General features: G+C 45.8%; 1 protein-coding gene across 1 annotated transcript in view; it reads left to right on the top strand.

Annotated features, from left to right (window-relative positions):
• LOC147894007 (piezo-type mechanosensitive ion channel homolog) overlaps positions 1 to 25180 on the top strand; it is a 35252-nt gene that overhangs the window by 5834 nt on the left and 4238 nt on the right. The window contains exon 2 of the mRNA XM_087386406.1: positions 3126 to 3226. Coding sequence (XP_087242532.1) covers positions 3126 to 3226 — 101 coding nt within the window. The remainder of the gene's footprint in view (positions 1 to 3125; positions 3227 to 25180) is intronic.

Below are 25180 nucleotides of genomic sequence, written 5' to 3'. Positions count from 1 at the left end.
AGATTCCATTGACGGACAGAGAATTCCATCCACAGATTGAAATTTATGTCGACAAAATTCTCAGTCCATCGATGGAAACGTTTCTGTTGATGGAATTTGGGATTCCAAAATCCACTTGGATTCTAGAATCTTGATTTTGATGATGGGAAAAATTTCCATTAATGGAAATTTTTCAGACCGATTGAAATTTTTTCATCGGTCGAATTTTTTGACGATTCTTTTTTCATCGGCGAGAGATTTTGGTGCTGAAAGTTTCATTGGATGAGAGTGCGATTTCACACATTTTGGATGCTTATTTTCCCCTTTTTTTGAATGAAAATTTCACTACACCGATGGAAATATCAATCCCTTACGCAATTTGGGATTCCAAAATCCAAGTTTACATCAATAGTTGTTGTCGTCTCATGACTTAGAATTTAATTTTTATAAACTAAAAGTTATGTTTTTTTGATGGCTCAGATCGAATAAAGTAAACTCAAAACATACTACCATCTAGATATTGACCATGAGGTTGAAATATAACTATTTGGTCCAAATGACAATAGATTGTATTACTTTCTTCTCTAAACTTTGACCATTTAGATAGTTTAGTTACTATATAATTCTAGAGACATTTTAAGTTTCAATAATCCTCTTTTATGAGCATGGACTCCATATACTTATTTATTATAACATAAAAAATACGCTCTACTTCAAATATTGGAATGAACTACAATGATTGAGATGATTTTTTCAAATTTATTGTAGAAAATAAAGCATATTTTGGTAATTATAAGTAGAGGATGTATTATACATTTCATAGTCATGCATGAATTACTAGTAACTCTTAAAATATTGGATCTTGTCGTTGACTTGGTTTTAATAAATTTTTTATTTAACATGAAAAATAAAAAAAATCGCACCTTTAAACTAGTAATATGTACATTTTTTAAAAAAGTTCAAAAGTATGCTTAATTTGCAAAATTTATGAATACTCAAATCTCATTATCAAAGTTTACTCCTATAGACCTTAATTTCTTTGTATTCATATTGAACTAATTCAAATGATAAGCTATAAAATCACCTTTTGACATCTTCAAATTGAACTCTGCGAGATTAGATGAGTCATGCGAAGACATCCTACGTTGCTTCTAGTGGATGCTGCGGGCTATGTGTTACTCCATAATCAAGAAGATCATACAGATAGAGATAGATGTAGATGGAGATAGAAGAAAAGGCAAATGGAATATAGAGGGAGATTGAAGCAACAACAATAGCAATAAAGAGAAATAGAGTAAGTGACAAAGAAGATGAATGCAATTGTAAGTGATGAAGAAGACAAATGTCTAGAGTTGAGTTTAGATGACAAACAATGGCTAAAGATGGACGTTTCATCACCTTAGTGGCTGCATGACTCAATAAAACACCCCCTTATTTGGTATGATAAGCCAAAATTAATGCCCTCATAATTGACCAAGTCCCATGTGTCTACATGCGAGTCACCTTGTCCACCTAACCAAATAACTTACCAGCATGCTTAGTTGATACACAAGGCTCAACCAGGTCACTGTTGTTTGAGTGATGTATATTTGAGCCTCAATCTAAACTACTGCTTGTTAAGTATTTACTTTGCTCCCATTGTACAACTCGAAAAGCAATCTTCTTTGTAAATCCTTGAGCTGTATTGTCCCATTAGGAAACACTTAGGAAACACTTTAGTTAACCAAAAGGGCCCATTCCATCTAGTTTGAAAGCTATTTTGAGGGATCCTAGTAACACCAACATTCTTTCCAAATGTTTAGGCATAATATCCCTATCGTGCCATGCTTTCCTTCTCCTTTGAATCACCTATTGTGACCAGCCTTCTTGGAGAATTAGTTCATCTGGGCGGGCTAGTTGATGCAATTGCCCTTGATTGCCTCAGACTCATTTAAGTGATGTTCAGCTATGACTTAAAGACTAGGAACAACAAATTCTAAGGGTACCATAGCCTCTAAACCAAAAGCCATCCTGAATGGAGTTAAATTTGTAGCGACTTTGAATGCATTCTATATGCCCATAATACAATATGTAGCTTGGGATCCTAAGAACTCTTATGAGACTATGTACATGGCCTTGATCAAAATAAACTTGAGAGTTTTGTTGGTAGATTTAGCTTCTCCATTGCCTTGGGCATAATAGGTTGTAGAGATGGTGTGCATGCTCTTAAATTTAGCCTTCAGTACTGCATGACTTCTTTCAAGAAGTGTGATCCTTGATCACTGACAAGTTGTATGGGGCATCCATATCGAGACCATATTAGATAATTTGGGAGAATCCAAATTTCCAAAATGGTAGTTTTGGAAGAAATCATAGAATTTCTCCATGAAAAAATAAGAGAAATAGGTGAAATAGACTACATTCTCGTTCATAAAGTATGAAATATGAACTATATTCTCAAATAATAAATAGAATATGGATGCCTAAACTACATTATCATCAAAATAATAATAAAATTCCAAACCCATTTGAGTGTGAATCATCTCATGAGCCATTGTGATATTCAAAAACACCTTTGTTATAGCTCTCTAGAATTTCCATTGATATTGAGGCTTGCTTTGTTGTAAGAATTCTCATTTGAAAATATCCAAATCTATACAAAATCTCCCATACTTTCGTTCATGTCATGACCCTTTGTGGTGTTCAAATAGTTCTCATAACACCATTTACAAAACTCAAGAGTATAATTGATATAACCATGAATTTGCAATCACGTTGTATCAGCTCCTAAACTTGACCAAGCAAGGACAAACATTTTGGAGGAGGATGAATGCAAGATATGTAGTTGATGTAAAATCAAGTGGAAATGACAATAATTTATTTTGCACTTTCAATGTTTAGACTAAATCACATTATAATTGTAAAAGAATAACTTTACATGTCACATTGATTTCTCATTGCAAAGGAAAAGATTATATTTTTGGTTGAAAACTTTATAGTTTGTTGATGCACAATTGAAAACCTTGAAATCAAACATGATTCCAAATAAACTCTCAATTTCTAGTCTTGAAGGGGAGAATGGCACTAGTGCCAATTCTCCATAATCCATTGGGGAACAATTGGAAGACATATATGCAAGCCTGTATCTAGTGCAATGTGATGCAAAGCTAAGCACCAACTTGGGAAAAAGCGAGGAATTGGGCCAAAGTTTTTTAGTGGTATTTGCACGTTCTTAGTTCTGATATTCATTATTTGGACTCCTATGCTGGTAAGAAAAGGGTTCTCTCTTTCTATAGCCTTACAAATTTTATATCTTTCTTACTTCTGCCTTGAGTGCTTTGCTCTCTTTCTCTCTTTCTATCCGTGTTGCTATACTAACCAAGTGTCCTAACAAGTATGATGATTGATTTTATGACTGTTTGTCGCTACCTTTGGTTGCAAAGCATGTTACAGGGGCTAGGCTAGTTTAAAACTTACTGTTAAACATGTGACAATTATGCTAAATACCAGTTTGAACCATGGTTATAAATTGATTCACTATAGCTTAAACATAGAGCTGTATTGGAAAAGTAAAAAGAGGCAATTAGCGCTAGTAATTGGCCTTTATGGTAGGCAAGGAGTTGTGGTTGCCATTATATTGTGCAATGTTTTAGAATATTTCAGCAATATTCTGCATTGTTTTAGAAAATTTTCCATTTGAAACTGCTTCAAGCTTCTTGGAAGAGAAATACTGCATCATTTCTTAGGAAATATACCTAGGGAAGCAATTGGCTAGTAAAAAACCAAGAAGAAATTCAAAAGGATAATTAGGAAGAAGAACCAACACCTAAACAAGCTCCCTATACAACTGCTTCAGGAGGAAATCAGATGATGGCTTGTTGAACTCTTGATAAGCGAACCCTAGGTGTTGCAAAGCTACCTTGGAAGTGCAGCATGTAGAAGTACATGTATTGGGAAGAGCTCTATACTGTTGATTTATAGTGTTGATTTATAGAGTATATTTTGAAGTTTTGCAATACAGTGAGTGAGCACTATTTATTTCTCACCATGAGATGAAGGTAGTTAGGACTTGTCAATCTTCATTAATTGGTGCTGGTCACGTTTTATGTAACAATTCCCACATCTTTGTTTGAGAAGGGGATTGATGGATTCTTAAACAGCCGTTGTTGCTCCTCCCCGCTCTAGCTGCCCTCCCTTCCCCCCTCAGGCCTCTCCCCTCTCAACCAGCCCCCTCCCCCTTCTCTCAACCCCCTACCCCGCCCTCTTCCCCCTCCCCTTCTACCCCCCTCCTCCGCCATCTCACCCTCCCCTCTCAGCTCTCTTCCCCGCCCCCTTTCCTTGCCCCTTCTTCCTGCCTCCCCCGTCCCCCTTCCCCCGCCCCCCTCAGCCCCTTCCTCGGACCCCTCCCACGCCCCCTTCATGCGGGGGTACATCATGACATGCATGAAAGAAAAAACAGCTCAAAAAGAGCTAACAAAAATCCAAGGTGGAGGCTGAAAATGCCACCTCAACCCTGAAATAGTCTCAGAGAAGAATGGAGATCCTCTCCAAACTTTGAAAAAGGTCTCTCTCCTCGCTATAGCTACTCTGGAGGATCCCTGCATGATTGCCCAGATGGCTGATCATATCTACCTATTCTATAGCATTTCCACTCCTTGTCGCACATCACCTTCCACCCCACTGAGTTCTTACTCCACCTATCATGATATACGCTTTGACCATGACCACTCACCTATTTACTTTGGCCATCTGTATATACTTCTCACTTATATTAACTTCATATCCATATTAGAGGATCGTGCTGCCTTGATCACCTGCTCACTACACAAGGCTGCCCTTAACGCTTTCCCTCATACCACTCGCTCCACCCACCCACCACCTCGTGGGATTGTATGCTAAAATAGTTGGTACGATGATGGGTGTAAGGCTTTATGCCGTCAGCTCAGATTCGAAACCAAAAACAATCTTCCGAGCGAATCAGAGACGTTACGTGAGTATCGTGGACTGGTACGTAGAAAAAAACTAGATTACGTTCACCAAAACGAGGAGGAATTACTGAATATTTTGTTTAGTAACAACTTTAAGGACTCTTGGTGGAGATCTCTAGAGGGACGGTCCCCCTCACCACTATTTGACACTCAGGTCTGGTATAATTATGCACGCACACTATATGACATCCCAAATCAGCCAGTCCGTGACCTCTCACATATGCCACGTCCCACATCTTGCACCCTCTTCACTAAGGGGGTAGTGAAGGATGCCGTATTGAAACTTCATAATGGCCGAGCGAAGGATCATGAGGGACTATGCGCTAAGTTCATTGCATATGGGATTAACCTCCTAGTCCCGATCTTAGCAAAGTTCTTCAATGAAGTTGTTTGTTTGGGGTTCCCATGCATCTAGACTATTAACACTATTTCACCCATCCACAAGGCAGGGGATCCCATGAGCCTGGAGAATTACATGACCATTATGATTGAACATTTCATGCCTAAGATTTATGCATCAGTGCTTGATTTAGAGGTTAGTAGATTTGCGGAGTGTTGAGGACTTAGAGCAAGGATAGGCTGGATTCCGGTGTGATCGTGGAGCCATGGATCACATTCTCATGCTTAGATGTATCATCGAGGAGGTGAGGGCATGGAAGCAGAGGGTTTATTGTCGCTTTGTGGATTTCCACAAGGCATTTGACACAGTTCTGAGAGCCCGCGTCATACGGTGCCTATAGGATTTGGGTTGTGACCAGGAGCTCATTTGGACTATCATGGCACTTTACAAGAGTCTCAGGTAGAGTTCGGGCAAGATGTAGGTGGACATACGACATCGTGAGCACTATTGGGGTCAAACAAGGGTCTCCTTTATTACGTACCATGTTTGGTCTCTACATAGATGAGCTCGAGACCATGAATGCAAACAGAGCGGGGGGGATGGTTGCTCTCTTGCTAACACGCTGATCAGGATATTGGTTTATGCAGATGACGTGGCTCTTTTGTCTTCCTCATTAGAGGGGCTCCTTAAACCCTAAACCCTCCGTCAGATGTTAAGACGTCTTTCTCTCATCCACAAGGGAGGGGATCCTATGAGCCCAAAGAATTACATGACCATTATGATTGGACATGTTATGTCCAAGATCTATGCATCAGTGCTTGATTCCGATAACAGGTTTGTGGAGTGTTGAGGACTTAGAGCAGTAGGACAGGCTGGATTCAAACGTGATCATGGCACCATGGATCACATTCTCACGCTTAGGTGTATCATCGAGGAGGCGAGGGCAAAGAAGCAGAGCGTTTTCTGTTGCTTTGTGGATTTTTGCAAGGCATTTGACACAGTCCTGAGAGCCCGCCTCATACAGCGCCCACAAGATTTGGGTTATGACTAGGAGACCATTTGGGTTGTCATGGCACTTTACGAGAGAGCTGCAAGTAGGGCGGGAGACCCTTCGGTCCAAATTTACATACACAAGGAGATGGGGAAGGGGAACGGTGACAAGGGGAAAACACAAAAGCAACTCAATTTGGAGGACTTCAACAAATGCAGCAATCGGAGCGGTTTGACAGTGGATAGCACTGCGGTCGAGAAGAAAGGGGCCCATCCAAATCCCATGCTGCTCACCATATCCTCGACTGCTATGGTTACCACCACTGTTTCACCACCATCATTTACCTCATCATCTATGCCACCTCTCTCCTCCCCCTCTCCTGCATCATCATCACAGGTCTCCTCTCCAGTAGCCTCACCACTAGCCCCACTAGCCATGGCTCCACAGTACTTTCCCCTCGTATCACCTCCACCTTTCAGTTAGCCACCCTTCATCACTTCATTCGGCCTCCCTACTCTTACATATCACTCCCCCGCCCAGATCACAGCGTCCCCATCCTCAGTACAACCTCAGCAGCCCACCTTCATTCCAACCCCTCTCGAGATCTAGCTCCCACTTGGACCAGGATATCTTAGGTCCCCACCAGATGCTTGGGACTCCCTACTGGTTGAGATACATAGCATCTGGGCCCGTCAAGTAGAGTTGACACACATTACACTCAAGAGTAGGCTCGATACACCCAGAAGCAGGCCCACATTATACATGAGCTGGGGACCATTACCCAGGGGCTCAGACACGACATCACATAGCTTTGAGAGGAGCTCGGGACCCTCAGCGCCTAGAGGGACCCCAGTCACAAAGATGGAGGCACAAATAGCCATGATACAGTCGGCTATAGCAGAGACGACTAAATGGGTGGACGTGGTGAAATGGGAGCCCACAAAGGCAACCGTTTCAGCCGCCATACAGGAGCAGCAGCAGAGGGCTTCGAAGGCCCCTAACATCCGGATACGAGGGATCACACAAGACAACACTAGCACCACTACGACGCCCATGGAGGAGGCGATCACCTTTGTGACCACCACCATGGGGGTCCCCGCCGACCATGGCATAGAGGGAGCATGGTGTGTTGGGAGAGACCCCAACCGAGAGCAGCCCCTACTCATTCGCTTCGGAGATTCACATGCTCGACTAGTGACACTCTGATGCCAAGCCGCCCTACGAGAGCATCCCACCCTATCCATGGACGAGGATTTGACACCACTATAGATTGAGGAGCGACGAGTTCTTCTGCAACAGTAGGATGTTGCCCGTAAGGAGGGAAAATGGGCCGTGGTTCAAGATGGTAGGTTGTTGATCGGCACCCGTCAGGCTCCCACCTGTACCCCCTAGAGGGGATGGGGCCTATGAGACTCAGGTTTCCGAGACCCTAGCCTGCACCATTTGGAACTGTAATGGTACCTTATGGTCGGATCCAGGGAACTTCTCGGAGTCTTATACAAGATGAGACATAGTCTTTTACATGGAGACACATCAGAGCCTAGAGCGTCAACTACCGATAGGTAGTGGCTACACATGGGAGTCAGCCTTCAGGGGTGAGACGAGGGATATAGGAGGAGTTTGAGGATTAGGCGGGGTCACAGTATTGTACAGGTCTTCCCTTGTTGGAGCCATCTCCATTGAGAGGAAGGACGCACACTCCCGATTCATGTGGATCTAGATTCGATGCACAAACATCCATGACCTTTTCATAGCAATATGCTACTTCCTGCCAGACACATCCCACTTTGCCAGAGTGGCATGAGAGGAGGGTGAGACATCGCCATATGCACCCTTACATTAGGATATCCCAGACCTTTTAGCCCGCGGGGAAGTTCTTCTTGTTGGGGACTTCAACGCCGGGACGAGCATGCACCAGGCACCCCACTCCTGGACTTCCGAGATGACTCTATCATGCTACCAGACATGGACCTAGACATAGCAAGTATGACCAAGACCTCATCGGACCGACACGGGCCTGTTACACCATATGGACGTGCGCTCCTTGATCTGGGCAAGATGCATGATCTCATCATCTACAACGGGCTTGACCTATGGCCCTCCTCAGGTGGTTTTACTTGCTTCCCACATAGGGGGGGGGCACTAGTGTAGTAGATTACATCATGGGATCCCCTACCTTCACTTCATGTATCACCGACTTCACCGTAGCACCACTCCCTCGAGGAGCTGATCACACATACCTATTCTTCACTATCGCTACTCCACACTTAGCCACACCACACACACCACATAAGAAGCACGACACCTACCACAACATACACGTTGATCACAGCCTCTCACTGACCTACTCTGGACGCCTAAACAGACTCCTAACCTACATCGATCACATACCAGTCATAGAGGACCATGCTGCCCTGATTAGTCGCACACTCCACGAGGCTGTCCTCCAAATCTTTCCCCACACCACACGGTCCACTAGACCACCACCTCTTGGTTCTATACCCTGCAACAATTGGTACGATGCGGAGTGCAAGGCTTATCGCCAACAGCTTCAATTTGAAACCAGATGTCACCTCCCGAACACACGATACACAAGTACCGACATCTCGTACACAGTTTGCCTTGGCTTCCCCCACACTTGGACACTTAACACCATCACCCCCATCCACAAGGTAGGGGATCCCATGGACTTGAGTAACTACAGGACTATCATGATTGGACATGTGATGTCCAACATCTATGCAGCTGTATTGGATGCGTCAATCAGCGTGTTCACAAATATGAGAGGGCTCAGAGCAGAGGGTCATGCCGGTTTTAGGCGAGACCATGGGACTATGGATCACATACTCACACTCAGGAGTGTCATTGAGGAGGCCAGATCACGAAAGGAGAGGGTATATTACTGCTTTGTGGATTTCCGCAAAGCCTTTGACACAGTACCTCGAGCTTGTCTCATCACATGCTACAGACACTGGGATTTGATCAAGAGATCATTTGGGCAGTCATGGTACTTTATGAGAGAGTCTCAGGCCGAGTTCGAATGGGCGCAGGTTGGAGAGATGAGATCTTGAGTACCATAGGGGTCAAATAGGGTTGCCCCTTATCACCAACCCTATTTGGCCTCTACATTGATGAGCGGGAGACTTCATGGGGGCGTTTGGAGGGACTGGTTGCTCACTTGTCGGGATCATCATCAGGATCCTTCTTTATGCAGATGACATGGCACTCTTGTCATCCACACCCGAGGGGGGCTCGGAGCGACACCTGGATGCACTACATGCTTTTTGTCTATCCCATGATTTGGAGGTCAACCTTGGCAAGACCAAGGCCATGATCTTTAACACCTCTCGAGCAATCATGCAATGGAAGCAGGTTACTTTCAGTGGGTCACCAGTTGTGATCGTATCCTCATACACTTACTCGGGGGTCATCTTCTCCAGCTCGATCTTCATGATGAAACCAGCAATGCAAGCCAGACTGAGTAGAGGATACACCTCACTGGCTCGGCTAGAGAGACAGTGCTTCCACTCAGACTTTCACGACCCTCGGACCAAGGCTCTTCTCTTCGACTCCTTGGTCCGACCAGCTGGTATGTATAGCAGCCCTTGTTGGGGACTTGACATGTTAGAGATAGAGTGGACATTGGTGGAGCGCTTGCAGATCCTCATGCTCTCACGGATGATGCGGGAGAAACCATTTGTACCACATCACATCATTCAAGCCAAGTTTGGTGCTTCTCCACTCTAACTAGATGCAGCTTTTCAGACCATCATATATCTACACCGGGTTAGATCATATGGGGACTGCACATCAGGGAGACGGAGGTTGCCATGGTTAGCTCTCGATTCCTCCATGAGGTTGGCAGTAGAGGGAGACGAGTGATGTTGGTATGCACAGACTCACATATGGTTTGTGAGACTAGGGTTTCACATCGATAGGATATTACCTCCTTTTCAGTACAGTTTAGATGCCCCTCCAGTACTCCCACCCACCATCCCAATCGGGCCATACACCAACCAAGTCATTCAGGAGGATCTCTTGCAGCTACATACCTTTAGGACCTGGTTGGAGTCGAGGGAGCTTCCAGTGAAGCTGAGTTTCTATAGAGATCACTGTCTTCATATTTTGGAGGAGGGATTCATCACACCACCAGGGTACATTGAGCTTCATATGCCTCACTCACTACGGACCTCCATCGGACAGTTTCGGGTATCATCACACCACTCCACATAGAAAGTGACAGAGTAGAGGGGATCCCTAGGGAACATCGCATATGCATATTGTGCGATTGTCAAGAGGTTTAGTCGGAGGAGCATTTTATTTTTAGGTGCCCAGTGTACTACGAGATCCGAGGCCGCTACCATGATCTCTTTAGAGACTCACCTACCCAGATTAGAGATGCCTCGCGGCCTTCATTCATGAGGGGGTCCGACACAGAGTGTACTTACTCAGGCAACGAGGCTTGGCCACACCATTAGACACCTCTGAGAGCAGGATCACTGAGTTCTTCCCATCGAGTGACATTGATCATCCAGTCTCTAGCCACAGACGTGACAGAGATCTCAACTCGACGATCGTAGCACGACACATGAGACATTGAGGGGACACACATATCACTCTGGGGGACCTCCTGTCATTGTTTAGATGTGGGATACGTCCCACGGGAGTCATGGTGGCTCTGGTCTTGTGTCGAGCCTCCTCCAGGTTATCGAGACTCACAGGATCCCTTGAGGGACGCTAGCGCCCCATCACCGGCTATGCACCAGCCAAGGCGACATGACATATGGAGAATTACGTTTTGCTCTAGTCTTTTTTCTTTTCACTGTCATACTGAGATGTATTTAATTATGTATGATCAAACTTAGGATTCAGCACGGGTGATGATGCTCGTTTTAGTAGCTCCACCCTTACTGGGATTTGTATTAGGTTTCTTCCAGTCTCAGACCCATCGGTCTTCCAAAGACTCTAATAAAATTTCTTATTTTCTTTCTTTCTTTCTTTCTCCTACCCAGACTAGCAATGTTTAGCAGGTTTCATTCATAAGGTACTAGACAACGCGAGAGAATACTTCAAGCATGAAGACAGGAGCAGACTTTTTCCTTGGGTGATCCCTCTCAGAGCTCTATCGCGGAGTTTTTTCAGCCAGATCACACGGGGATCCCCACAAGACGAGGCCTTGATATGGCCGTGACCCGGAGCCAGTGACCCGATAGCTGAAACAGATTAAGTTCAAGGAGAGAATCTTCATGTCGAGGGCAAAGGTGATTTCCAAGTGAAGTGGCATATGAAAGGTAACTTGAAGACTCTCAAGTGTATGTTCAACATAAGAAAAGTAGCCAATTCAAAATCTCCATGCATTTACTACAAGGATTCAGCATTGGCATGGATCCTAAATGATGGAGGAAAGTAGGTAACAAAGATAATATCACATATGGCTAACGTGCTTGATTTGTAACTTATGCATTTGTCAATGGAATTTGACAAACTTGGTATCTAAACTAATCTACACATTTTGCACTTCAAAATATTACACAACTAGATGGGAGAGGGGATCTTCTTCTACAGTAGGCACCTGGTAGGCCTTTAGGAGACTTCCAGAGGATCAGAGACTCTTAGCAGCTGGCCACCTCTGAGGAAGTGCAGTTAGGATATAGCAGATAGAGGTAGCCATTTCGGTATGGATAGACACAGATGACATGCCGATCACAGCGTCCACTTGGTGGGGAGCATTCTCAGGGACATGCATTCCTTTACAGGTTATTGCCCTACGGGATGCACATGAGGATATCCCAGTCTTTGATGCTCAGATGGGAGGTAGACTTACCAGATCTTCTGATGATATTCTTTTGGAGGTTGCCTTTCAGCGTGTTAGGATTGCAGGTTTCATGGAGTGTAGCATGGACTTAGTGGTATCTTGACCCCGTCGATCTCTTCTCCTTGCGCTGGGGTCTTGGAGACTTTGGTTATATGGTGGTTTCCCTATTAGGTTCCCGCAGTGGGACCTAGGGGAGTGGGAATGGATTGATGAGGGACATCGAGAGAAGAGCATCCCCTTTTTTTGTTATACAGATAGAAATGCCCGGAGATTTCAGCTCACTAGTAGAGGTTGGAGGCCCTCCAGAGCCCCCCATTGGGATACTTTTCAGATTTATGCAGTTGTGCGAAAAAACTTTTGGCATAGGCTCTAAAAATCCCTCAGGAATAGAAAGATCAATCTTTTCTTTTGGCTTTCTATTCATGGAGGGATTACAGTGAACCTGTGGAGATCTAGGTTCGGGGCTAACCCTACTTGTCCTCGTTGCCACATTGCAGTTGAGTCAGTGCAGCATTGCCTTTGGGAGTGCAGACAAGCGAGGACGATCTGGAAAGGTGTTGCTAGTATTTTCAGCATCTTTCATACATCACCTTTCTATATGAAATGGGGTTCAATAGCATGGTTATCTCTTACTGGCCCTCAGGTGTTCGTCAAGGGACATGATCGAGATCCAACTTTCATTGTATGGCGACACTCAGTGAAGTCTTGTTCCCTCCAGGTTGTTCCCTTTACTCCTTTCAGAGCTACTCATGCCTCAATAGACACATCATGGGAGATTTTGGCTAGCATTGCAGCTCGGCATATTTTGAGAGCCAGGTGTAAGAGGCGATGGAGCGTACCCAGGTTCACCCCTATCAAGCTATGGCCGGTATTTGGACCGACACAATACACACTCTGATGGCCATCTAGGCGAGCATGCAACATTCCTCCAGAGTAGCCACTGCTAGGAGAGTTACTTTTTTCAGAGTTTGGAGAGGATCTCCTTTCTTCTTTGAGTCTCCCTCAAGGTTGAGGTGGCATTTTCAGCCTCTGCCTTGGTTTTTAATTAGCTCGTTTTGAGCTGTTTCCCCCCCCCCCCCATGCATAGCATATTGTATTCCTGCATTTGAGCTTGCTCTCACGGTTTTCATTCATACTTAATAAAGTAATTTTATTGAAAAAAAAAAGAAGATTACACAACTGGCATCTTGAATGAGATCATTAAACTATTATAAATATGATAATGCCTATGAAGCATGCAACTTGGACTATATAGGATATCCAAAAAACTCTACACTTAAATGGAAGCTATAGTTTATTTGAAAGTGTGCAGCAGCCTCCAACCTAGTGGATTGATGGACCTTGCGGTGGTCTAAGAAGCTCCAGAAGAAACACAGGCCAGCTGAAACAATGGAGGTGGAGAGCTTGGAGGATACTAAACCAGAGGACTTGTATCACTACGTGTTCGGTCGCCCGCTCTCCGATGATGCTACCGGCTCAGAGTTTGATTTCTCTCTCACTCGCTCGCTCGACATTATGTGCTACACAGTGGACCCAGCTCCCGCATCATCACAAGCTCTAGTGGCTTTGGCTGGTTTTCCCAACCTCCTGGATGCAATTTCTCCTTCAGCTTCGGCACCCGTGTCTACACCCCAGTCATCAATGGCCCTGCTGAACACACAGATGTTGGTGAAAGCTCCTCCACTAATGGAGTCCCTGCTGACCCTCCTATATGGTCGTCCAACACTATCAACCCAATCCTCAAGATGGGGCAACAATTTAAAGCATGCAATATGATATAGATTGCATGTGTGTTTTGTTTTGATAGTCGATTTAAAAATGGCAAAAACCACCTCTCTCTTTGAGAGAGCCTAGGAACCTGTACCATAAGAGTGATCCCATCTAGCTTTTGTGCCTTGTGAGCAAAGGGGCGAAGGACTACTTTGTAGGCTAGGCCCTAGTGTGGGGCTTAAGATAAGAGAGGAGAATTTACCTCTCATATAAAAAGCATTGAACATGAACATGCAGCGGCCTTATAAACGTGAAGCGGTACTAGTATTACTTATATATAGGATTATACCGCGAGTATAAACCCTGATACTGGCGGTATAAAACTTAACCATGCTGGTATTGTTCATTGTAGTGCCGGTAAATAACATAGTAGCGCTGGTTAAAATTGTGCTGAATTTTGTGAAGGGGATTATTGATTTTTCAGGTAGTACCATGGCACATACTAGTGGTAAATAGGCTTGTACTAGTGGTATATTTGCATGTTGGTATTCTCTATAATACTGGTGGTAAATAGCCGATTTTTCATTTTTAAAAAATTTGCAAGGTTTTGTTGTTGTCATTGTGTGCGTGAATTCGTAAATAGAGTGTTCATGAACACCAATAATGGAAAAAGTCATGTGATTACATGAATATGCAATCCCTGGATGGACACCCAGCTCATTATTGGGGGTTAGCTTCAGCTAGGGAGTGCGACTAGAACCATGGCCAATATGGAGTAGGCTTGCTTCTCAAAATTTCTTGGAACCTCGACTCTAGCAAATAAAATCCTATACACTATAGTTGCTGCCTCAATACCATCTCCATATGCAAAGACATACCAATCGGGGGGACCTTAACATGCCCATCATTGGCCCTCGAGCAGATTTTCTATTGACAGCAAGAAGTACGAGAGCTAAGGTTACAGATGCCAGCTCTAGTAGCATGAATACAGGACCTCAAAGGACCCTTGCAAGGCTTCTCCTCGAGGGGTAGTACCCCTCAATTAGTCTCTATAGTCAAGGATCTTGTTCATACAGAAGTGCAAACAATCAAGAAGCAAGTGAGTGTAGAGTTGGATACAAAGGTATATGAAACTGACATTTAGGATGAGGTCAAGGAGAGTGAAGCCAAAACGCAGCAATGCAATGAAGATTAGGATAGAAGGCCTGCCTTGAAGGCTAGCTCAACAAGGAGGATACATACAATGAGACTTAAAGCACACATCAAAGAAGCCACCCCTAACATTGATGGCCAGAAAAAGATGAAAGACGGGATAGATCCGACGATTAATATTCACCACTCTAGAGGGCATGCTAAAATTATACTTAGCACACAAGATATACAAATCAAGCTTTCTTCACCAATCTTACACACCAGAATATGGATAGCCGAAGAACTCACATGAGCTACACTCAAACAAAAGACAACGCAAAGGTCAAGGATGCTCGGAACATGGAAAATGGGCAGTATATCATGAGGGTGTGGCCCTATCAAGGAGTGTAAATCAAAACCAAAAGACCCTTAGTCTTAAAGTGATGTATGGCCGTTTATTATCTTAATTCAGACTACAATGTAGGTACCTTATAATAATCTCGCTTCATGCACTCCCTTGGAAGCTGCTTTGCCTTCCTTGAACAGATGAATTAGCTGATTTTTGGCTGTCCAATAGACTTGTTGGCCTCTCATGGACATTAATAGACTTTCTTTCTTTCTTCCTCTATTATTAGGAGCATAGAGGTTGAGGAATCCGATCTTATGCCCATCTATCAGCAAGATAAGGCATTAAGCCATAGATGGAATAATGATACCGTGGCCAACCAGAAGAGGGAGAATGGTGCTGAAACTCAAATGAAAGTCTCTCCCTTGGTTGCAAGGGCAGCATACCAAAAAGTATGATTTAAAAGTAGCGACACGACTTCCCTAATATCTAGTTTGTTTGGATGTAGTTGTTCGTATCAGCTGTCTTCGGTGGCGATTGCAATGAAGGTGGCAGGGGCTGAATTGGTGAAGGGCCAGAGATGGCAGAAAAGGGGGAAAGAGGAGAGGGGAGAGGAAAGAGGAGAGAGTGAGATAGGAGGGAAAGGGGTAGAGGGAGAGGAAGAGAGATAGAGAGTTGGGAGAGAGAGTGTAGGTAGCACATAGGAGGAAGGAGGTGGGAGTAGATAGCATTAGATGTCACATCAAAAAGTACACATATCGGTGGATGGGGACTTACATAGTCCCTCCATGGCTGTCCAAAAAGTGTGCAACAAATAGCAACTACTAATCAGCCCGGTAGGAGAGAGGGGTGGTCCTAGACAATGCTTTCTGGCTGCCATGAATTTTCATCCTCAGGGAGTCCGCCACTTGATAAGATACTCTATGTAGACTTGTAGAGTACACGGCCTCTGAAATCCACAATGCACTTTGGAACATGGAGGATGTGGCCCCCATCATCCATAGGTGGCAACTCAGGAAGAACATGGACATGTTGTCCCACATGTGGTTTCAGCAAAGACACATGGAAAACATCATGGATCTTGGAGGTATTGGGTAGCTCCCACTGATATGCTACCTCTCCAACCTTTCGGATGATCTTGTAAGGACCGTAATACCTATGAACAAGCTTTGTGTTGGTATTACCTTTCAACGAGGCATAACGGTTCTTATGGAGACACAAATGCACATAATCTCCCTCTTTGAAAGACAAATATCGAGCAAATATCTCCTGCGTTAATCCACATATTTCTTCTGCTTGGCTTAGGCATCTTGCATATTCTTTTTTTCCAACTGCAGAAGGGCATCCATCCTCTCCAAACGGGCTCATGCGAATGGAGAGATGCTTGGTACTGCTGCATCAAAATTCAGCAAGTGCAGAATGTTGGAATTTTTTGGAGCTGCTCCTATCTGCGTGAGCTGCTGCCCCCCCCTCTCCCTCTCCCTCTCTCCGCCAGCCCCCTCTCCCTCTCTCTCCCTCCCCCTCACCCTCACTGCCCGCCCTCTCCCTCCCCTTGCTTCTCCTTCTCTCCCAGCCCCCTCTCCCTCCTCCCTCCCTTCCTCCTCCCTGCTCTCCCTCTCTCCCCCTCCCCCTCCCTCCTCGCCCTCCCTCTCCCCACCCGCTGCCCTCCCTCCCCCTCCCCCGCCCCCTCCCCCTCCCCCACCCCTTGTCCCCACCTGCTGCCCCCCGCCCCCTCCCTCCCCCACCCTCCCTCTCCCGCTACCCCCCCGCCCCCTCCTCCTCCCCCGCCCCTTCCCTCCCTTTCCCTCTCCCGCGCCCTCCCTCGCCATCCCCCCCGCTGCCCCCTCGCCCCCTTCTCCTCCCCCTTTCCCCCCGCCCCCTCTTTCTCCCCCCTCCTCCCTCCCTTCCCCTGCCTCCTCTCTCCCCCACCCCTTCCCCCACCCTTCCTCTAACCCCCCTGCCCCCTCCCTTCCTTTGCTGCCCCCTGCCTTCCTCTCCCTCGCCCTCCTTCTTCCTTCCCGCCTTCAGTCCCCTTCCTCCCTCCTAACCTGCCCCCTCCCTCCCTCCTAACCCCCCCTCTTTTCCTTTCCGTCGCCTACCCTCTCCTCGTCAGCCCTCTCTGTCCTCTCCGCTCAGCTCCCCTCCTCTCCGTCCTCTCTGTCCTCTCTGCTCAGCTTCTCCTCACCGTCCCTCCCCCTCTCTCCTACCCTCTCCTTTTCTCCTCCTTCCTACGCCCACTTCAGGGTGTCCTGGGTAGTAGTTTCATGGACGGAGCTTTAACAGTGTTGGAATCGGCTTTTTCACTTTGATTGGCGAATGGATCCCCATTCAGCCAATCTTCATCCACTTCCACTGGCTGCGAGAACCATCATTTTTTTAGAAGACGAGTTGTAGCAGCTTAAGAAAAATGTGGAATTAGAGGGCTCCACATCACTTTTCGCCCGCATCTTTGGGTCACATCCTTCCAGATCACAGGCTAGAGACTGGATGTTGGCGGCGTTACCAGGAGATCTCGCTCCACACCTCAGGGATATTCAACTTCTGGGACGAGGATTCTTCCAAGTGATTTTTGACTCCCACAAGTCCATAGCCCTTGTTCTCAAAGCTAATCCCCTGGCTTTGGGTTCGAGGAGGATTTTTGTTTTGCCCTACACCTTGGGCTTCGATTCGGTCGAGGAGGACAGTCAGGTCACATCATTGTTTATCAGGTTTCTTGGTCTTCCTCAGGTTTACCATCGACTTCTTGCACTATCGGAGCCACTTTTGGAGTGGTCACTGACATTCCCCCCTTTCTTGGTATGCCTTCTTCCTCGGCAGAGGCAGTCAGAGCGGACGGGGTGCCTCGAGTTAGGGTCATTGTCTCTGACCCTAACATTTCAGATGACCACATCATGATTCAGCATCAGATGGCTCTCTCTTCCGATAGAGAATCGAGATTGCAGGTAGACAGAATCAGTGCTAAATTTGCAGGACCCTTGGGCACTTTGCTAGAGTTTGCCCAAGGAAGAGAAAAAGACCCAAGATGTCTTTTGGTGCGGCTCCTTCATGTACTACCCCGTCTGCACCTCCCCTACGGCTTGTACCATGCACTTGAGGACTACCAAGAGTAGCAGGGTGCCTTGCTTCATGCACCCTAGGACCACTAGGCGCAGCAGGGCGCCCAAAGCCTGCAGCACTCCCAGTACCACGTTGGAGAGTGGTCAGAGTGGCTCCTTTACCTAAGAGGAGACCCTTGATCCGATTGAGACAGATGCCATCCAGACTCCAGAGGGCGATATTGTTGCAACCCCAGATACTACAGTTCCACATCAGGAGGGGACTTCAGATGCACCAGCCCCAGTCATTTTCGTTTTTGATCACGAGGGGGCTACCGATGCTTCTCCCCCTCAGACTGTTCATGCCACAGCTGAGGGAGTGTTTGCACAAATGAGGACTACAGATCCTTCTTAGCCCAGCCACAGGCCTCCTTAGCTCCCAGCTTCAGATCTGCTAATATAGGCCTGGCAGGTCCTTCTCCTCCTTCCTCCACGAGTGCAGGTCTTGTTCACACTCCTCGGCTAGACTTGCTTCTTCTCAGGAACTCTTTTGCGACACTGGCTGATTCGGCGACTTTCATGGATGAGGAGGAGTTTGTGCTCTCCACCTTATGGGTCCCGATCATTGGGATTCCTTTTGACAAGGCCTCCCCCTCAGCAAGTGTAGGGATCCTCTCACCTGTTGAGTTTCCTGCCCTCAGCGAGAGTGTTTCGACCCAGGGGAAGCCAGTCTCCTCTACTAGGTCGGGTAAGCCTTTCCATCCAGCATCCTCCTGTCCATGAGGATAGTCAGCTGGAACATACAGGGCCTAGGCAGAGTTCCACACCGTCGTCGTAGGCAGCTGATCTAGAATCAGCTTCATCCAGGTGTCATTGGAGGTGCTATTGATATCGTTTTTATCTAGTAATACAAGTTGGATTCCAGTGATTGCTCTAAGTCTGGTAAATTGCTTTCTTGTCATACTTTTTAGTCGCCAGCCTTAGGCACCAGGGGGGCACTTCTATTTCAGTTTCGTAGTCGGTTCTCCCCTTGGTTGTTGGACACAGAGTCATTATTCCCTCTAAAGCTCAGTGGATTATTCTCTTGATTGGAGGGTGTAAGGTTGGTTTCCTTAACCTGTATGCCTCCAACATTAGAGGGGAACGTGTCGTTATGTCAAAGGATCTGCTCTCCTCTGCCCCCATTGTGGATTCATGGGTGATTGGAGATGACTTTAACATGGTAGAGCTACCGTTAGACCAAAAAGGGGATAGAGAAGGAGGACTTCACTCTTTGGAGAGATACTTGGTTTGACGATGTCTTTCTTATTCAGCCATAGTCCCTCCTGTTCTCTTGGTCGAACAGGAGGCAACAGATGCCTATTCATGCACGCATTGATAGATTCTATGTAGATGATTGGGCACTTGATAGAGGTGGATCGGTATGCATTGTTGCTGGGATTTCCATTTCAGACCACTTTCCTGTTGTGCTGGCTATCTCAGAGCCTCACTTGAGAGGCCGATCTGCCAGCATCAGGATTCTAGATGCCTTTTACAACCCTGCAGATATGGGTTTCTCATGTCCAAGGTGGGCAGCCATTGCCATCACCGGTGGTTGTTGCCCTTTCTGGTATTAGCGACTTCTACCTCTCAGTTGCTTGTACCAAGAGATGAGATATTCTCAGATGTGAGATTGGTGTTCGCCAACAGTTGGCAGCTTTGCAGAGGGAAGAGTAGAAACGGCCTTCAGATGCTTGGATTTAGGAGTGCCTTGCTGTAGCAAGGGCTCATCAGCAGGTATTGCTTGATCTGAGAGCAGAGTATGACTTTCATGCACGGGAGTCCTTCTGGATTCATATGGGTGGCAGAGTCAATAAACACTTTTTCTCTACTCTTGGCCCTAGACATAGTAGAGAGAGTGTATCTCAACTTATTGACTCAGACGGGGCTTTACAGATAGATCTTGATGATGTCTTGCACATAGCTTCAGATTTTTATGGTGCCCTTCTTACGACTGATCCTGAGACACGGGATAGAGAGGATGCTAGGCAGGTTATTTGGCAGAGCATCCCTTTGTTGGTGAAACCGGATATGCATGTTTTGCTTGATGCACCTTTCACCAACACAGAGTTCAGGACTGCACTTTCAGCCCTTCACAAGGGCAAGTGCCCAGGTTCGGATGGCCTTACCCCCTCTTTTTTCATTGCATTCTGGGATATGATTGGAGACTACATTACTTTAGCCCTATAGGGTATTTGGGATTCTAGTGATATGCCCAGGTCGCTTACAGAAGGTCTCATCCACCTTATCCCGAAAGGAGGTTGCAGAAATCTTGTGTCCCAGTGGAGGCCTATCACACTTCTAGGGACTTGTTACAAAATTCTGGCCAAGGCAATCAGCCTCTGATTGCAACCCCTTCTCCCAGATCTTACTCATGACACTCAGACGGGATTTGTACATGGAAGAAGCATTTTTTATAACATTTTCTCTTTCTGGGAAGCCTCAAAGTGGGCCATGTAGAGCGGCTAGAATCTAGCCATTCTACTTTTGGATTTTGAGAAAGCTTATGACAGAGTAGATTGGGGTTTTTTGGAGGGCACCCTTCTACGTTTTGGCTTTACTGATGCTTGGTTCAGAGGTGTTTCCTCCTTGTACAGATCAGTCCACAGGCAGGTACTTATTGGTGGGGTAAGGGGTGAGAGATTTCAGATTTCTAGATCAGTTTGTCAGGGATGCCCCCTTGCTCCTTTCCTTTTTTTGTTCGTGGCTGAAGCTATGAGTATCTATGTTAGATCTCAAGCTGACATCTTTGGGCTGAGACTTCCCATTAGAAGGGAAGAGGAGTTACTTGACAGTGAGTTGGCAGATGACATAGCAGTTTACTTAGATGTAACTCCACAGATGCTCACTTCTTTCAGGACAGCATTGGATTTATTTTGCTTGGTAGCTGGGGTGCAAATAAATTGGCATAAATCCAATGGTTTTTGGATCAGTGATGAGGACACTCTAGTTTGGGGGCTTGACATAGGATTCACTTGGGTTCAGAGGGGTGTGTCTATCAGGTATTTCGGCTACCAGGTCGGCTTGGATATTTCTTCCACGTAGCAGTTTGCTCCCATGTTGGAGAGCATCAGGAAGAAGCTCCTTTTTTGGAGCTCAGCCAAGTTGGATCTTGTCTCTAGAGTTGTGGTGGTTAACTAGGTTCTCTTGGCCACGGCATGGTTTGTTTGTTCTTGTTGGTGCTATTCTAGGGACTGCATCACTCAGCTCAGGCGACCGATCAGAAATTTTCTTTGGAGTGGGCTTGATGGCACAACAGATACCTTAGCCAGGGTGGCTTGGGAGACCCTCATCCTCCCTACACAAGAAGGGGGTCTCAATATTATTGATCCAGATTTATAGTCCAGAGCTCTACTATGCAAGATGGTGGTGCAGGGACTTATGCCAGGGCAGAAACCTTGGAAGGCCTTTCTTATTAGCAACATATAGAGGTGCACACCTTCAGGAGGAGACAGGATGAGCAGTATTAGGTGGATCTTCACCACAGCACACCTCAGATCACCTTCGTCCCCTCTCATGGTTGCCATTCTAAAAGCATGGGCCAGTTTCAAGAGCACTCTTCGGAGGATTCCTCCTTCCTCTTGTGAAGAGATTGATAGGTAACCCATCATGTGGAATGACAGTATTTTAGATGATCATGGTAGACCACTTGGTGCCTTACTCTACATGTAGTGGTCCAGGTGGGAGAGGGGACCTGCATCATCTTTGGGGTCTTGGAAAGCTTTCTGCAGGCTTCCAGAGGAGACTAAGTCTCAGTTGATAGGACATCTCAGAGGGAGTGCAGGGAGGATCTTGCAGATTGAGGGAGCCCTTCCAGAGGAGTGGGTAGACACAGATGATATGCTACTCATCACATGCTACTCATCACTTGCTCCACTTGGGCAGGTACTTTTATGAGAGGTGGTGTTCCGCTTCAGGTTTTGGCCTTTCGAGATGCACAAGAGGATGCTTTAGTTTTTACTGTGCAGGATGGTGGCAGATTGCTCAGATCCACAGAGGACATCTTGCTTGAGTCTGATTTTCAGCCTATCAGGGTTGTAGGTCTTTTGGTGCAGGGATCAGATTCAGAGTGGTTCCTTGATCGAGGCCCCTGGTTGCTCTCCACCAGGTCTTGGAGCCTTTGGCTCTATGGGGGAGTTCCCATTAGGTATTTGCAGTGGGACCCTGGAGAGTGGCAGTGGATTGACGCATGGCATCGAGAGAAGAGCATCCCCTTCTTTCGTTACACAGTCAGTAATGCCAGGAGATTTCAGCTCAGTAGTAGAGGTTGGAGACCTTCCAGAGTTCCTTATTGGGAGACATTTGATATCACTGCGGATCTGCAGAGGTGCTTCTGGAGTAGACTCTGGAAATCCCACATGAATAGAAAGATCACTCTATTCTTTTGGCTTTCTATCCATGGTGGGATTGCAATGAATCTTTGGAGATTCAGGTTCGGAGCTGACACTACTTGCCCTCATTGCCTCTCTGCTTCAGAGACTACTCAGCATTGTTGATGGGATTGCAGACAGCAAGCGAGAATGATTTAGATGGGGGTAGCCAGGACTTTCAATCACTTTGCCCACTCCCCATTCTTTATGACATGGGGCTCTGTGGCTTGGCTTTCTCTTACAGGGCCTCAGGTATTTTTATAAGAGATTTGACTCCTCTCGGGCCATCCTCTCGGGCCATTTTGACTCGACGTCATCAAATTGAGTCCTGTTCGTTGGATGTGGTACCACACCTTCCTTTTACAGATGCACATGCCTCTGTGGATACTTCTTAGGAGATTTTAGCGAGCATAGTATCCTGGCATATCTGGAGAGCCAGATGTACAGAGGTTATGGAGGGTACTCAGGTTCATCCCTCACACACTTTGGCTAGTATCTGGATAGACACCATTCATACTTTGATGGCTGTTTGGATGAGTATGCAGGGAGACTCCCGTGCAACCTCAGCTAGGAGGGCTTCTTTCTTCAGGGAATGGAAGGACTCTCCTTTCTTCTCTCAGACTCCTACAAGGTTGAGGTGGCACTTTCAGCCTCAGCCTTGGTTGTTTTCCACCTCACTTTGAGGGGGTTTTATTTATCCTCATGATTTCATGATGTTGTATTTGCGCTCAGCAGAGCTTGCTCTAGAGAGTTTCTTTCTTACTTAATAGAAGTCTCTTTTTTGGAAAAGAAAAAAAAAAAGAGCAAGTGCCAACCATTTATTGCAAGACTTCTGAGTATCATGACAAAAGTGCCTCAAATATTGCTCCACCCATTTGTTCACCCTTTCCGACTGTCCATCAATCTAAGGATGGTAAGCAGTGCTAGGTGTGAGCAACGTACCCACTACTGTAAATAACTTGCCAAAAGTGACCCATAAATTTTGCATCTTTGTCACTAACAATTTCCTAAGGGAAGCCATGATGCTTAAAGACATGCTCATTGAATTGCCAAGCAACCTGTGATGCTGAATACCGGGTCTTAGTGGGTATGAAATGGGCTTGTTTTGTCATCCTGTCCACCACAACAAAGATGCTGTCCCATCCCCTCTCTATAGAAGGCAATTCTATGATGAAATCCATTGCTATGTGCGTCCATTTGACCTCTGAATGGGTAATGGCTGCAAAAGACGTGCAGGTAACTTCCTGTCCACTTTATTCTGTTGGCAAGGCAAGCATTTAGCCATGTATTCATCCCTCCACATGCCTTGCTTGATTCTTTTGTATGTTTTTGTGATACCCGTATGTCCAACCATGGGAGACGAGTGCATTTCTTGCAAAACCAGCTGTCTATATTTTGAGTTTGGTACTAAATAAATCTTAACCTGGCACCACAACAGCCCATTATGCAATTTGAATTCCATGTGACCTTGACTAGAGGGCTTCTGCAAATCTGAAAATATGGGAGCTAGCTTAGAATTCTTCTTATACTCTTCTTGAATGCCACGAATCCACTCTTGATATATGGTAGAGATAGTAGTCAAATTGCAAGCCCACATCCTGGACGAGGCATCTGCAACCACATTTTCCTTCCCTTTTCTGTACTCAATGTTGAAATCATAGGATAGGACTACACCCAACCACCTGTTCTGTTCTGCTTATAGGACAAATTTGGCTGGGTGAGGAATAATATGAGTGTCCTTTGATCTGTTTTTACCTTAATTTTACTCCCGTACAAATAGTGGTGCCATTTCTTGAAAGCATGTAAGATAGCTAGCATCTCTTGATCATAAACATGGTAATTGAGTTCTTTGGCATCAAACGTCCTACTTTCAAAGGCTATTACCCTGTGTTCCTATCTCAGAATTGCCCCCAATCCTTTGCCACTAGTATCAACCTCCACAATAAAAGGACACAAAAAATCAGGGCGTACCAAGACAGGTGCATGAGTGAGAGCAAATTTTAGGTCTTTGAAGTTGCGTTGTGCTTCCTTTGACCACTGAAAAGCATCCTTCTGCAAGAGGTTAGTAAGAGGAGCTGCCCTCTTGGCAAATTTGCGAATAAAGTGCCTATAGAAGGAAGCAAGATCAGTGGGATTTTTTGGCTGTGGCCAATCGTTGATGCACTTCACCTTTGTGGGATCCACTCGAATGCCACGTCTACTCACAATATGCCCTAGGTACTCAACCTCCTTTGCCATAAAAGTGCATTTGCTGGCTTTTGCATAAAGCTGATGCATCCTCAAAATTTTCACCACTTGCTTCACATGCTTAATGTGCTCCTGTCTATCCTTGCAGTAAATGAGGATATCATCAAAGAAAACCAGCATGCATCTGAAAAGAAGTGGCTGCAATATCATGTTCATTAGCGCTTGGAAGGTGGCTAGTGCATTAGTCAATCCAAAAGGCATCACCTTAAA

Source organism: Dipteris shenzhenensis, chromosome 15 (genome assembly GCF_047967505.1).
Source record: "Dipteris shenzhenensis isolate YYH24624 ecotype China chromosome 15, Dip_SZ_1.0, whole genome shotgun sequence".
Classification (NCBI taxonomy): domain Eukaryota; kingdom Viridiplantae; phylum Streptophyta; class Polypodiopsida; order Gleicheniales; family Dipteridaceae; genus Dipteris; species Dipteris shenzhenensis.
The sequence above is the reverse complement of the archived record's forward strand: the minus strand, read 5'-3'. Positions and strand labels throughout refer to the sequence as shown.